The sequence below is a fragment of the Tigriopus californicus genome, chromosome 6, assembly GCF_007210705.1.
Source record: "Tigriopus californicus strain San Diego chromosome 6, Tcal_SD_v2.1, whole genome shotgun sequence".
Taxonomy (NCBI): Eukaryota; Metazoa; Arthropoda; class Copepoda; order Harpacticoida; family Harpacticidae; genus Tigriopus; species Tigriopus californicus.
In genome coordinates this window covers 6,875,204-6,887,590 of record NC_081445.1, presented here as the reverse complement: position 1 = coordinate 6,887,590, position 12,387 = coordinate 6,875,204, and the positions used below count along the sequence as shown (strand labels likewise).

Sequence of the window (12,387 nt, the reverse complement as noted above, 5' to 3'; positions counted from 1 at the left end):
TAATCATTCATTACAAATTTGTGCTTTCCGACCTGTTTGCTCTCGATTTATGCGTGTGGTTTGGGCCAAATTTCTTGTCTCTCCAACAGACATAGTCGATGGTTTTGACTTGGCTGAAGGTGACAATTGTCCTGATCTAATAGCCGATATCTTCTCAACCAACGTCAATCTTCTAAGCTTTGACATGATCACCATCAGAGGCATTCATCAACTGGCACGAAATTTCAAGCATACGAACTTTGAATACTTTGTCATTGAAACGCACATAAAAGTTATGTTTTAGAAATTGGATACACTCGCCCTTTTAGTGCACCAATCAAACTTAATTATCCAGCAAGAGGCCGACACTCGGCAAACTTTATTTAATGGGTTCATTCATTCTATGAGACGGGGACAGCGCTGGGCTTACAGGGACGCTACGCTTTAACATGCCTTAGCCGTCAATGTGAGGCCGGTTTGATTTGGGGACAGGTTCCTTGTGCGCATATTGTCAAACATTCTCGGTTGATTGGATTATACGTACTTTTTATATTCTGCTAACCCTCAAAGATTATACGCTTAACCTCGTGTTAATACAACAAACAAAGAAATCCAATGTTTTGGATTTGAATACATCAAATCAAACGTCATTTCACGGGGATTTATCACTCATTGGCCAAGAATTCTTGGTCATTTAAATGTTCATGAATCTTTTGTTTGAAGTAGGTTCGCATAATTGCTATGCATTCTCTACACATTGATCTCAGTGCTCTTTTTGAAGCACTAATAATGCCCGTGGTAACATTTAGGATAATTAATGCATTAAATGTTGCAGTTTTGGGGGGTTGGGACTAATATCATATTGATAAAGCAAACTTTGAAGAATTAATAGGAGAACAATATGGACTTTTTTAACTGAAACTATAAATAGCAGAATCATAAGTGTGACATTTCAGGTCATCCAACAAATTCCAAGCTAGGCAAAATGTAGAGAGACTTTGGCTAATTAAAAATTATTTATGAAAGATTTTTACTTTTTTAGAATAGATTGGCAATTATCCTCTTTAGGCTACTACATGAAGGCCTCAGTCCCATGGATAATTTGGTTAACTGCTGCTAATTATTTAATGTAGAGGCTCGTTCTAAGTGCGTTGAGGTCGTTATACGAAAGGGATTCAATCCTTTCAGCTATATCTTTTTATGTTTTAGATTAAGCTGTAATCTTTTACCGTTTATAATCTCACTATAACCCATGCATTATCAAGTCTGTTAAGTGTTCTTTTAGTGTCACAACCACCATTGACTAAACTAAAATAGTAGAAGAAAAAATCCGGCATGTTTCGAAATTTTTGACAATTTTTGAAATCTTTCCATCAAAAGCCATTTTTCCTTACCGATTCTTAGGCCGTGTCTTCTGGTTTAATTTTATTTTTGACAAAAATAAGTATCAGGTGTATCCTTCAATTTTTAGTTGGGTTTGTATATTGCATTGATGTTCATTGTTGAATGATGTACATGTTCACCAAAAAATGTTTTCAATCACATCACCCAATATCTTCTCCTAAAACAGTGCATTATATATTTCTAGTTCATATGCGGAAAGTGCATGTATCTCTATGAAACCGATCGAAATGCCAAACATATTTTCTTCGAAGAGTAAAAATAAGCAAAATCAAAAGCCCAAGCAAACATCATCAATTGAAACTCTGTGTATAAAAGCTTGAAAGACAAAGTTTGTAGTGTGCAAACTTTTTGGGTTTGCACTTTGTCATACTTCAAATCGGTAACCCCTAACTGACAATTGTTGGAAAGGGTTTGATTGATAACATGTAGGCCTTTGATTACTTTTGAAGACCGCACGAATCTCAAAATAATCTAAAATGCATTTTCATTTTTGGGTTGTTAAATCGACACTATTCATTTGGATTTTGCTACTTCTGTTTTGCCAAAACCTCAAACAATTCAAAACATTTAAAGCCTATGTCATTTGTATTTTGGAATTTAAAACAGGTTTGAGGGATAAAAATTGACCCCCAATGATGTCGTCGGTGATTTTTTACAACTTTTTCTTTGATTTCCAAATTACATGAACATATTGTACTTTTTCTCAAACGCAGCTTTTTAAGTTCTAGTTATGAATTCTATGCTTCGTTAGCTTCGTCTCATAGTTTTTATTACGTGTCTAACAAAAAAAAGTATAACTTTAAAGGACACAAACCATCAAATGTCAAAAACTGTTGGATTGGCTTTTTCAAACCATTTTCGGACCACACCAATACTTGTTTGGTCGAACAACTTTTGTTTTGGCTTAATATAATGCGTCAATGGTCAATGTACTGATAATAGTGGTTGCACTTACTTTTGGCCGTCTTGCCCTGTTTCAGGGCAATTCGTTGCGCCATTGAAAGCCTTTGTGGCATCTTTTTGAATAGTGCAGTCGATATCTTTCCTCAAAATTGATTGAACGTTCAGCGATTGCCTTTTCCACTACATGAAACGCCGCAACCACAATCCTAAAAGGCCTGGATTAATGGTGTATTTTCCTTTGAGCAGATGTCCGTCTTGGTGGTTTAAGACCTAAAAAGAAACTAGCACTTTCCTTCTTTCTTGAAAAGTCGAACGTCACAGATGTTTCCGGGTAAGAAGGGCCTTGCTCGAAAATCAATGGTTAGTGGTCAATTACATGCCTTACTCACACGTCCAAGTTGGACACGAACTTTGGGCTTCAGGTGAGAAAAGTTTGAAAGAACATCAATCGAAAGGGTGAAATCCAATCACACAACAAGAAGAAATGTTATTTCTGCATAAATTTGCAAATTAGATCCTGCCTATGTTCAATGAAAGTTTGAAAATAAAGTTTGAAAACGTACACGAAAATGCACATCCTTCATTAACATCGACTCGCTGTTTAAGGTTTTCTGAAAACTGAAACTTTTTTTGTCTGGATGGGTTTCAAGCATTTTAAATCATGTAAGAAAATACTCTTTAACTAACAAAACATGAAGCATTGTCAATTTGGTTGCGCAAGCTATTCACGGTTGGTCTCTTAAAATGTTGACACCCCATCTTTTGTGTTAAACTATAGGTTTGAGGATTAAGACGAATGAATACCGAAACTGGATTTGTAATCCAGAACTTCACTGAATCAAATGAGTTGATGATGCAATTGATTTTCGAACGCTTGAACTCTAACAAAGGATGGGGTGCTAGGTTTTACAATAATTCCTAAAACTTTGAAGGAATTGGATTCTTACAGCAATGACCTGGACTTTTTTGCGATAATAGTTCGATTCGTGGTTTACCTTGAATCCTTCAGTTGTTACACACTAACGAAGTCCTCAATTAGCTTGATATTAGCAAATGGTTTTTTTGTTATGATGTTACACTATTCTATTTGAACAACATAAACCGTTATAAACCAATGAACACACCAGTTTGAGACAACTGTTTAGCAACGTTGATTTCTAGACTTCCCTCTATTATTTTGGCTGCTAATTGCTCATTTTTATGAACTTATTGCTTTTAAGCTTAAATATTAGTGCTTGATAGAGCTGGTCCGTATACACAACGACCAGACATCTACGTTCACTTGACACTACTACGCTAATGGAATTAGTGATTTCTTCTATTTACTCAACTTTGTTATTGTCTCTGTGCCACAACTTTCTTCAGTCTGTAGAGGCTTCATGATCATCACCCAACCTTAATAAACATCCGGCAATAAAGAACTAGTAATGACTTAAGCGCGCATTAATAGGCTTCCAAAGATATCAAGAGAAACCTGCTCCAAGTCAGAGAGTCGAAAGGAGATTGTGGATTTTCGTTCAACGATCTCAATTTTATTTAAGCTAAAACACAGAGCTGGCTGGCCCTTTTTTAAAGGGCAAACATCCATCCAGTTTCTAAATTGCAACTCATTCTTTTATCTAAAGAAAGTTCCTGGTTCTATGTCTATGAGTTTAAAATGTTAAACTGATTGAATGCATTCGCCGACGTAAATCTGCCAAAAGATCGCCATAGTTGACGATAAAGTTAACTAAAATCGAACAACTTTTACATTATTTTGACGTTTTCGAAAAACAGGATCTTTCCTAAACAGTCCATAAGATCTGACTTCCACTATAAATATTGTGATGTCCTAGAAATCTTTAATTAGGTTCCAGTTAGATTGTTGATACATGTACATACTATTTGTTGTCATGGTTAATTTGGTGCCCATTCTGAATTACAAACATGCAGGGACGCCGTTCGAAGCGAGTATCCACTAGACAGATAAGGGATGGTGGTGAAAACCTGTGATCGAATCCTACCCTACTACACAACTCTGTCGCGCGTTAGTCAACTGAGCTATAACCATCTCAATTATTATCGAATTTTGACTGGTGGTATTTCGCTTTCTCTGAAAACGGATGGAGCCTATGACACATAGATTTTCAAATGAAGCCTTACTCTACCTCTTGGGAATGCTACTAAATTGCAATGTACACCATACGGCTTGGAACACTGATCATATAAAGTCATGATCAAATAGCAGCATAAAGCTTTCTCAAACTTATGAAGTTTCCTGGCACGAAAACGTGGAAAGTTGAGAAATGCGGTTTAACATACTCTGACCGAAGTATGATTGCTGTACACCAACTACCAAACAACTACGCTCAGAATTGAGTACATCCACTTTTCAACGCAAATTAAAATGATCAAAACCACCAAAAACATCACTGTCGTAAATAGCAAGTCCACAATCAGAGCCCCGATCTTCCCTTACTAAAATGCATTATAACAAAACATTCTGTCTTGCTTTTAGTCTTTCTACTGTTTGCACATTCCGGAAGTTCTGGGAGGATTACGTATATCGAATATTTTGAGTTGTTATGGGCTTAAATTCCGATTGCAAAGAAGCGAAATATTATTGTACTTACATTGCTTTTGATTTGGTTGGTATTACCCAAGGACGACGTCATCACTGGACAGAGACGGTAGGGTGGGGGAAACGTAACTTTTATTGAGATGAATCGCATGCATTTACCAACGTGGTGTTAGCTCACTCAATTTGCGCCCTCCCTGGTCCGAGTTTTAAATGCTCATAACTTTTGACACAGACGTTCGATTGAGATCAAAACTGACCATTGCTTTCTGAGGCTATAATTGAGTCAACTCATGTAAAGAGAAATGGACTTGATTAACTGGAATTATAATTACTCATTTTCCCCCACCCCCGTCTCTGTCCAGTGGTGAAGTCGTCCTTGTATTACCCTACTGCTTGCTAGATAAATGGGGTAAGAACGTGACGGCCATTGCCTATGGTTAATGGCTTTTCGAAGTATGTAATTGGTTTCATTACGTTTACTGTTTCTAATGAGACATTGCTGATAATTGGGGACCGGAAAAAAGAATATTTAGACTAAAATCTAAGACACTTCATTGTCCCTGATGATCTACATTATTGTTTTGATTTACAGTGCGGCACATTAGAGTCTGGTTCATTTTATTTCAGACTTCTTCAATTGCTTATGGCATGGTCATGAAATAACATAGAACCTGGTGGCAGAAGCACATAAGTTGACGCACACATACCGTGTGTCCCAAAACAATTGGCCCAATTTTTACGACACGGCTTTCGGTATCAACCAGCCTTGCAACATCGTGTTTCCATACATCAATAGAAAACTATGACTCTCGACTTCAAAGTAAAACAAGTTTTTTGTGACTGTGACTTATAATTTGTTATCCAGAACAAAAACGGCGAGACTGTTGGCACCTCCTCCACGTGGGGGACTTGCTGAGCAAGGAGGTTGAGCTTACTCATGTACAGCGCCAATCCAGAAATATCGGGTTCAAACACGCCTAAAATCTGGACAAGATCTCACTGGAACCAAACCAAGTGGCTAACCCCGGGCCCCAACAGCCGGGGGATTTGACCACGCTTAGAGTGCTATGCTGTGGCCAAAGGGGCTCATGTTGATGAAAAAATGTCATTGAGCAAACTACAGGGGCAACTCAAATAAAAAGTCCAAAATTGATTATGAAACACAAAAGTTATGCTGACAAGTAATATGAAGCAGAAAAAATGACAGAAATATTTGCGCAGAACATATTCTCATATTCTGCTCTCCGTTGCTCTGATAGTCAGCATATCCGTAAAACCAATTAGCTATTGTCAAACTGCTTTGATATCTATTCGACGTGAATGATAACTCTAGTTTCATTGGTCAATAGTTATAAGGGAAAAAAGAGTCCCAAATTTATCTGTAATATAAAGTGTAGATGTAAATATGCGATAAGTTCTTGTTCTAAACCAGAGATATATAGAATCGCGTGTCAAACTCTGACTTTGTGTAAATAAAAACTGCAATTTGTCATTTATTCTTGCGATGAATATTGAGTGTGATTGCTAGGTATCGGACGGATTGTTTATTAAGGTTGAATTAGGTTTTAACCAATTTCGATAACTTTCTACTGAAAAAAATGTTTCATGACATTTTTGCCTGCAAGAGTAAAAAACTCAAGATTTTGGAGGATAATCGAAACGGTTTCGTTATACTAGGGAAAAATTGAGAAAGCACACAGATGACGTTATACACGTTTACTGCCCTAAAAAAGTGAAGGATGAAGAATATTAACCCAGATACTGATGTTCTTCTGCTTGGAATTTTTCGAGTTCCAAATAGTTCCCTTACGAAGTCCATGGCAGCACTCCCCGGAAGGGAAACTGAATGCGGACCTTTAGTTTTCCTTTGAAATCTTCGTCAAGTACTCTCTGCACATACTGTGTGTCCCATAAATACGAGTAGACATCTTGAAAGTTATTTTTCTTTAATATTCCGCCATATTGTTGGGGTCACCCATCCTGCGCCATCAAGTTGGGCACAGTGGGGTTCTGCTCAAAGGATTTTTGGCCTCCAAGTAGCCCCAATATGAATCCTTTAGAGTTCATTGTGCGGTGATGAATGAAGAATATGGCTTGTTCCGTACAGCATTGCAAGGAAGATGCACTCCAAAGCCTGTGTTGAATTCCCTTGGAGCCAAATGCGAGCTAAAGGTCTACAGTTTGGGTCTTTACCGTTTTAAAGTGTCATAGTCTGTATCTATATTTGTAAGCAATTCCGCTTACATTTATGAACAACCAAGAACAAATTTGTTTGGACGCTTCATTCTTTGCTTCAGGCCTACCGGTGAAAAAAAAATCTTGCACGTTCGTGACCATCTACAGCACCAAAAACTGAAGTGACACCTTAGAAATGGAAGCAGGAAAAGACAAGCCAGTGTGATGAAATGCGAAATCGGAAATCTAATTGAGTTCTGTTACAAATGAACATCTTTCAAGCACAATGTCCTCAGTAATTTCAGACCCATTCCTCGATCGTTGGAAAACTTGTGCTCATATGCGTCCACTAATCGATCGTAATAAGACTCCTTGTTCATACAGAATTGGAAGTACTCATTGGATTGTTGGGTGGGGAAAATCCGACTAAAATGGTGGAGTTGGCTGAATTCGTGTTCCAATTTGATCAAAGTGCGAACGTCACATGGCGTCAATTCTGAAATGGAAAATCTAAAAATTCCAAAAAAAGGTTTAGAGGTGACATATTTGAGAAAAATCTACTCAAAAAGAGGCAAAGTAAATAATGCAACATTTAAGAAGCGACAACATATTTAGTATGTATTGAAGATCATCCAACATATTCAATTGAAATTATCGAAGAATACCTTTCCTTAATTTTTTGAAATCAAGTTTCAAGATAACAGGCAAGGGAATAAAAGTTTTAATCTTATTTTAAAAGTCAAAAGGTCTAAGTATTTTTTTAGATACATTTTTCAATTGATCTACTAAATAACGTAATAAAGAAATCCAATTTAGATCAGCCTATCCAATAAAATCTGTCTTAAAAGCCATCAAGCAAATGTTTAAAATACTTTACTTTACTTTCCTCGATCCGCAAAATTATGTGTTCCAGCAGTGTTTTCAAACACAAAGAGGCAAAACTAAGATCGTTTGTTGGGACAAAAGATTTAGCTAGATATGCCAAGAAACCCCTGCAATTACTTTTTTCTAAATCTCTTTCTTAATCACTGAGCCAAAAAGTTTTAAAGACACGTCTGAGGACTTATGTATACACCCTTGCAAAAATAAAATGCAAAATGTTCACTATGTTCACTAGTGAAAAACTTAGTTCCAAATCATTGTATCTTTCATCGTGTTTTTTAAAGAACTTTATTTCTATGGACTTTGGAAGATTTTGTTTCGAAAGTTTTTGTAATAGATTTTTTACGCTATACAAAATATAGCTTACGTTCTTCAATTCAGAGGGCACTTGGTCAAACAGCCTCTACGAATTTTGGACCAACTGAGCCGATTCCTAATTTATTGAATTATAATGTGTATAAGTAGTTTAAATCTAATTATATCAAACCCATACGTATAATATAACATATATAATAGCCCATGTAACATAATGCCTCGAAAGATAATTGGGTTCATGGCATGTCACGAATAGTTTATTTTCTAATCTACCGTACCTCTTCCCCTTTTCGTGTGGCTAACTTACGTTGGAAAAAATGGCTCTGAACTTTTTGTTTCGATTGTTCTACCCTTGAGCCAAGGTTCACACCTACAATCCGACTTCTATTTGCCCAGAAAGCTGCACCTAATTTGAATATGCTTGATACTTGTACGTCAATTAGGTAGTTACTCGTAGTCGAACACTGACATGAGCTCAGTTAATTACTTCGCGTTTTCCTTGTAGGATGACAAGCTTTAATTATCACAGGACAAGTGTTAGCAATTATTTTTTCGGATACTCCACTAGCTCTAAGAGCTCTATTTTTTTTGTCCACCGTCTTTATCTATTTAACTCTTACCTTTCAGAATCGATTCAAGGTATTCACTCCTGGGTAATGAAAGAAACATCTCTTGTTTGTGTTCATCGTGATTGGATAAAATTCGGCAATGAATTTTCCACTCGAATGTGAAAAATTGACTTTTCGAACAATGGGGAAACCGTTCTTTAATCAGATTTTGATGTTCGTTACATTTGCTTGGAATGCGAAATCCTAAAATGTTGACCATCTCCTGTAGCTGGAAACACAAATAAGCATTTAGCTGGGACGAAGAAAATAAAAACCACTTATTCTGACTTGTCCATACCATGGGCCGATTCACCGACTGATCTAGAGGCTGTGAAAGCAAAGCAGGCCTGGCGTTGACTTCAATCACAAAAATATTCAGTTTCCTGTCCAGCAAGAGATCAAAGCCCAGGACCTTATAGCTGTTGTAATTGGATTCTTTGGTGACCCGATTGTACTCAGCCTGCATTTCGTGGTAGGAGGTGAAGATTGTTTTGATCACTGCATCCTCGATTCGGTTCCAAATGAGATCCAACTCAACTTGTGATAGGCCATGTTCAGACAAGTAAGCCCAAAGACATTTCAGCCTCCACTGCAATTAAAGCTAAGCCTCAGGCTTTGATCCCTTGCTAATGATGATCAATAATCAAACCTTGTGTCCAAAACACTGATCTGGCATGTCATTGAAAATGTACTTTTCGTTGTTGGATTGATTCACAGCGGCATTTGTAACGTGGATCCAGTTGTTCTTTGCACTTCGAGGGTTTTCCGTGTATCTCTCCGTGGCTATTCGAACCAATCCATCGTCATAGAGGTAGATAAGGAGCGGGTCCAAACTGGTCAAAAGCACGTACACCCGGATATCGAACTTGAAATGATTTTGAAATGATTGATTTTTCAAAAAATCCAGACATAATTCCTAATGCTTACTTTGCAACCTCTGATCAGAAATGGATCACGAATGTACGACTGTACGCATGTTTTACCGGAGGGAAGAGGATCGAAGGTGGTGATCAGTCTAACGCCATTCCCGTTGTTGCTATTTGGAGGCTTAATGATCCAAAGACCTTGCGGATCCTTCTTCATTGCTATTTGAAGAGCTTCCCTTTGGCCAGGCAAAGAAAATGTGAGAGGATGAATATTGAAGTCCTTGGGAAATTGTGTTTGCATGATAAAGAACCTCTCGCCTAATATATTCTTCCGAGCAATTTCGTGCATTTTGGCAAACATGATCAATTTAACGCCAGGATGCTGGTCCATGAAATTGATTGCATCCTCAGCCTTTTCGGTAAATGGCTCGAGATTGAAAGACCTGGAGAGTGCCAAAGATCGCCGAGATCGTCTGGCCTGGAACGGATGATCAATGATTGCCATGGTCTCAACAGCATTAGGGTAGACTCATTATGTCATGCCTCGCTGCCAAACAACGGATGATGTCATGCAAAAAATACTGACCAACGGCAAAAAATATGGTCCCTTTGTCTTTCATTTCATATTTACAGTTTGGAAGGATCGTTGGTTTTGGATGTTCCACTTACGATCACATCCTTGTTAACGATTGTGGTGGCGTGGATGACTGACGATCGTAGGGAAACATCTTTGGTGAGACATTCTCCTTTGGAGATGTGCCACGTATTTCGTGTCGGATGGTGGAAATCCAATGGTTTGGACATCTGGGCCCAGATCTGGATCCAACTCTCCATGGCCATTGGAATTCGCCACAAGCGTTCCTGGTCCCAATTGTCTCGATCCCAATACTGCTGGCCCTTTTCCAGCGTTCCATCGGGATTAATAGCCGGGATGAACTTGATGAAAGGTGGCACCCGTGGGAACAAACTGGGACACAATGGCTGCTCCATTCAACCGAGGATGGATCTTCTCTTTTGAACTAATGACGCGATGAGACCCGTCTCAAGTCCACAATATCCAAGACTTCAAGAACTACATGGCTCTCTTGAGACTGTTAAGCCTTCAAAGTGATCAAAATTTGACTGCACGATGGCACAAGGACAAGAAAGGACAGCTCTCAAATTGTTTCATTGTTATCCTGTCCCGTCTCACGCGAGATCGCGCCTTGTTCATTGTTCACAATGATGCTGTAATCATGGAAGCTGCTCGGGTGTCGAGTGACTCTCTGGCACCTGACCTAACTCTCGTTGAACTGAAAGCAACGCGGACAACGCGTCGGAAAAAGGTGCATGCACACCACCTCTGACGAGGAACACTAAGGAGCGATTCCTCATCCCCATCTGCACAGGTATTGACGCACATGGCTTACGGTCCATACTCAGTTCCACCAATACGAATGAACTGAAGTCTTTATTTCCCCACGTATTTCTGACATCATAAAATGCAATCTTAAGTGACCAATGTCAAGATGGAGGATGAATAAACAAGACTGTAGCACATAAAGAATTGTTTTACAAAGGCGTGAGTGGAGTTTTGCACTTGTTCCACATATTTTGCACTTGAAAAAAACAAAAGCACATTTTTGCACCCGTCCTTTTTTCCAATCAAGTCATTACCAGTGGGTAACTAGCATCAATGGGGAAATTGCATCTAGAGCATATCAAAAGACACCTAAATGCTCCTTTGATTTGCAAAGATATCGTTTGCTACCTTGGTTGATGTTGTCATAGGTGTTTGTGGGAGGATGCTTAAGATAAAAGATAGCTCAATCAAATGGTCCAGTGCCGATTGTCCAAACTCAGATCGCTATCATCTTTCACGTCAAAGATTTGTGTGTTCTTTTGTGCACAGTCAAGAATTGTAATTTTGCCCACAGAAAATATTCAGGTCCCTTATAATCAAATGACTCATTATCTAGGCTGTTGCCGTCACATAGATCGAAATGTTTTTGATCCAAAACGAAGCAAATCTCTTGCTTTGGGTGGTGACAAATGTTTGAGACTACCACACCCAGGTGGCACAAAAAAGCAGACCAGTTGTTTCCAGGAACGTATTCGAATCAAGGTTATCACCAAGCTCCTCATACGGGACGAATATTTGTCTCCAACAATGGAATTTGACACCGTTGTCAAGGAACACGAGCGTAAATTCTTACAATCTGGCCCACTAAGTTCTGTCCTTGTAAAAAGCAAGCATTTTTACGTCTTTCGTCACACGTTCCAATTTTGGAATAAAATGGTGGACAGACGAGCTGCACATGAGGTGAACAACGAGATTGAATGATCGTGTTTTAAAACATTTCTAAGCTGGTACGCATTTGGTGGTATTGAATTCTTACATTTGGATCTTGAACGAATTCGGGAAATAAAGGGTCAATAGAGAAACGACCTTTATCAAGAGTTGACAGGTAAAAAAAATGATAAAGACAAAAAAACACTCAACTACGAGAAATAAAGGCGAAGTGAAGAAAGGAGTGAACAGGAACACTTTGAATAAATCCACAACAGTTGCTATTGTTATTGCAATGATTTTGTTTCAAGCTCCTTTAATGGTTATAGCTAACTAGAAAAAAGTAATCATGCCTCATGTTGGATTCGTTGCTGTTATATTGCTTTGTCATCCGTTCTCTAAAAAACTATGATTCAATGGAATCAC

General features: G+C 38.3%; 2 protein-coding genes across 4 annotated transcripts in view; both read right to left on the bottom strand.

Annotated features, from left to right (window-relative positions):
* Positions 1 to 2,486, bottom strand: part of LOC131882780 (uncharacterized protein DDB_G0283697-like) — a 13,408-nt gene extending 10,922 nt beyond the window's left edge. The window contains exon 1 of one of the 2 annotated variants that reach the window (XM_059230038.1): positions 2,339 to 2,486. In XM_059230038.1, the coding sequence (XP_059086021.1) occupies positions 2,339 to 2,399 (61 nt within the window). In that variant the 5' untranslated portion in view covers positions 2,400 to 2,486. Of the gene's footprint in view, positions 1 to 32; positions 211 to 2,338 lie in introns of those variants that run through there. The other variant, XM_059230037.1, reaches the window with a different exon arrangement.
* A 4,761-nt stretch (positions 2,487 to 7,247) lies between these two features.
* On the bottom strand, positions 7,248 to 10,915 carry LOC131882276 (tubulin monoglutamylase TTLL4-like). 2 transcript variants are annotated; one of them, XM_059229373.1, is made up of 6 exons: positions 10,362 to 10,911; positions 9,754 to 10,170; positions 9,476 to 9,691; positions 9,125 to 9,415; positions 8,839 to 9,055; positions 7,248 to 7,517 (listed from the first exon to the last, which is right to left on the bottom strand). In XM_059229373.1, exons 1-6 carry the CDS (start codon positions 10,680 to 10,682, stop codon positions 7,282 to 7,284), a joined length of 1,698 nt encoding a protein of 565 aa, XP_059085356.1. In that variant the 5' UTR covers positions 10,683 to 10,911; the 3' UTR covers positions 7,248 to 7,281. The 2 variants fall into 2 exon arrangements, with proteins under 2 accessions (XP_059085356.1, XP_059085357.1); XM_059229374.1 differs by having other exon boundaries at positions 7,374 to 7,531; positions 10,362 to 10,915.
* Between the last annotated feature and the right edge of the window lie 1,472 nt (positions 10,916 to 12,387).

What these genes read in the sequence shown, in the direction of transcription:
- LOC131882276 (XM_059229373.1), bottom strand. Translation starts at nt 10,682, where the DNA reads ATGGAGCAGCCATTGTGTCCCAGTTTGTTCCCACGGGTGCCACCTTTC. An exon ending in TTCTGATCAGAGGTTGCAAA is followed by an intron (nt 9,692 to 9,753) that starts GTAAGCATTAGG and finishes AATCATTTCAAG; the next exon opens with TTCGATATCCGGGTGTACGT. An exon ending in CCTTGAATCGATTCTGAAAG is followed by an intron (nt 7,518 to 8,838) that starts GTAAGAGTTAAA and finishes TTTCCATTTCAG; the next exon opens with AATTGACGCCATGTGACGTT.